This window comes from Arachis hypogaea, chromosome 19 (assembly GCF_003086295.3).
Source record: "Arachis hypogaea cultivar Tifrunner chromosome 19, arahy.Tifrunner.gnm2.J5K5, whole genome shotgun sequence".
Lineage (NCBI taxonomy): Eukaryota > Viridiplantae > Streptophyta > Magnoliopsida > Fabales > Fabaceae > Arachis > Arachis hypogaea.
Genome location: NC_092054.1, coordinates 153,446,137 through 153,448,007, shown reverse-complemented (window position 1 = coordinate 153,448,007; position 1,871 = coordinate 153,446,137). Strand labels below are relative to the sequence as shown.

Below are 1,871 nucleotides of genomic sequence, written 5' to 3'. Positions count from 1 at the left end.
TTACAAATTCCGTGTTCCCCAATTCATTCTGCAGTTTAAATAAACGGAATTAACCACACAATAAAAAATAGGGTGTATACCTCCATAATGGCCTCATAAATTAGTCTCTCATCACTTCCAGGAGCCCGTTCATCACCTGCACCAGAGCGGAATGCAGGTTCACTGGAACTAGCATACTGTGGAGGTACAGACTTACCATGCATCAAAGATGGAGGAAGAACCCTAATCACACCATTTTGATGCATGAAGCGATCTTCATCACTGCCCCTCATAAATGGGCCACGGTTGTAGGCCTTATCGTAGGTCCTACTCCATGGGGACGATTCCTATATGTATCAAAAAAACTGACTATTGTTCATGTTATCCTTTAAGTTACTTAATCTGCTATCAGGTGCAAACGACGAAGATGGTGGAACCCTTGATGTATATGGATGAATAGTTTGAGGAAGAGCCCGCTTGAAAGCCTGTTGAGTTGACTGACTTGTGTTTCCATTCTGTGCATGATATGAAGGTTCTTCTCGACGTGCAACTCTCTGATTCGGTCCATTTTTGCTAGATACAGGTTGAGCACGAAGCTTGATTTAGGAATGATTATTATTAACATTGGAAGAGCTAGCACCTGAAGTACTTGCGCCTCTTGAAAAACTATCGTGCCTTGGCCGTCCACCATAATCTGCACACAACATTACTTATTACTTATATCATGAAAGTGCTTACTAATTTATAAAGAAACTCCATTGAAGGGGAGCATCTAGAACAGATCAACCACCTGAATTCCTTTCAGCAGTAGCCCATTGAGGGAGACTCCTCTTTGGATCTTCTATCTCCTCAAGGTCATCATCTGATGAGCTAATATATATACATTCATCCATGAACTCGGGATAACAATTGTCTTTTCCGTCAGCCAACCTAGAAAGAGAACTAGTAAATACTATGCCAACCTGAATTCAAAAAGCATCATGGAATTGTAATTTAAAATGACAGCAAATAAGAAAAAACAAAAACTTCTCCAAATAAAATGTCTTGTCTCACCACTTTTTTGCAAGGTTTCAATATTAAACCCGAAATCCAACCACCTAAAGAAGAACAAAATCTCCAAGTTGAGTTGACAAAATCATGGATATGGTCCCCCATTGTCGGGCATCTACTTCAACCACTTTCCAGCTTCCTTCCTAACAGCTTATTCATCAGGGAGGAAAATAAAAAATAAATAAGCATAAGAGAAACAGATTGATGAAAAGTTTTTCTTTCAGATAAAAGCTGAAATTTACATCACACAAAATAACAAGTTTCTGAAATCTGGTATCAGCATAGTAAAGGAAAAGAAAAAAGCAATTATCTAGTAACGAAGTCAGAATTCCCAATAATTTACAATGAATAGGATATCCCCTACAAAATTTTTGAATAATTTGAATTCATTATTCCCTTTACATAGAAAGCAAACCAGTCCTTTTATGTGTGTGTTTTGTTGTTTTTTTGTTTTGGGGGTGGGGGGAACATGCCCAGTGTGACGAATAACAACTGCTGTGCCTTCACTGGCCGGTGGGGTTGGCAGCATGGATTATAATTCATAAAACATGATACTATAGTGTGCTATCATAAACCATGTCTAAAAGAGAACACATACTGCAATACAATTAGCAAGATATGGCACTTAAATATTATCCACAACCATAATAAATAATTTTTTATTAACCATGCAGCTCAAAATATTAAAACGTGAGATATTATAATATTCTTAAATTGTAAAGTCTATAGAAAATTAGAAAGTGTTTTTAAAATTTACATAAAAGAATTATCAAATAGAAGCTCACAATAATACGTCTTTAGAACTGACTTGATGGTTCTAGATGAACTTGAGAAGGGGGTTG

At 36.8% G+C, this 1,871-nt stretch overlaps 1 protein-coding gene across 2 annotated transcripts; it reads right to left on the bottom strand.

The window, feature by feature from the left end:
- Window positions 1-160: 160 nt before the first annotated feature.
- LOC112779620 (uncharacterized) lies at window positions 161-1,659 on the bottom strand. Of its 2 annotated transcripts, none has more exons than XR_011877812.1 (3): window positions 1,033-1,659; window positions 770-909; window positions 161-673 (listed from the first exon to the last, which is right to left on the bottom strand). XR_011877812.1 is itself a non-coding variant. In XM_029295380.2 (3 exons), exons 1-3 carry the CDS (start codon window positions 1,132-1,134, stop codon window positions 582-584), a joined length of 366 nt encoding a protein of 121 aa, XP_029151213.1. In that variant the 5' UTR covers window positions 1,135-1,659; the 3' UTR covers window positions 161-581. The 2 variants fall into 2 exon arrangements, 1 of the variants encoding a protein (XP_029151213.1); XM_029295380.2 differs by having other exon boundaries at window positions 770-941.
- Between the last annotated feature and the right edge of the window lie 212 nt (window positions 1,660-1,871).

Bases quoted from the DNA above. Each gene is read 5' to 3' on its own strand.
- LOC112779620 (XM_029295380.2), bottom strand. From the start codon at position 1,134: ATGGGGGACCATATCCATGATTTTGTCAACTCAACTTGGAGATTTTGT. The intron at 942-1,032 runs GTGAGACAAGAC...TTTTGAATTCAG, and splicing joins TGAAACCTTGCAAAAAAGTG to GTTGGCATAGTATTTACTAG. The intron at 674-769 runs GTGGTTGATCTG...TGTTGTGTGCAG, and splicing joins TACTGCTGAAAGGAATTCAG to ATTATGGTGGACGGCCAAGG.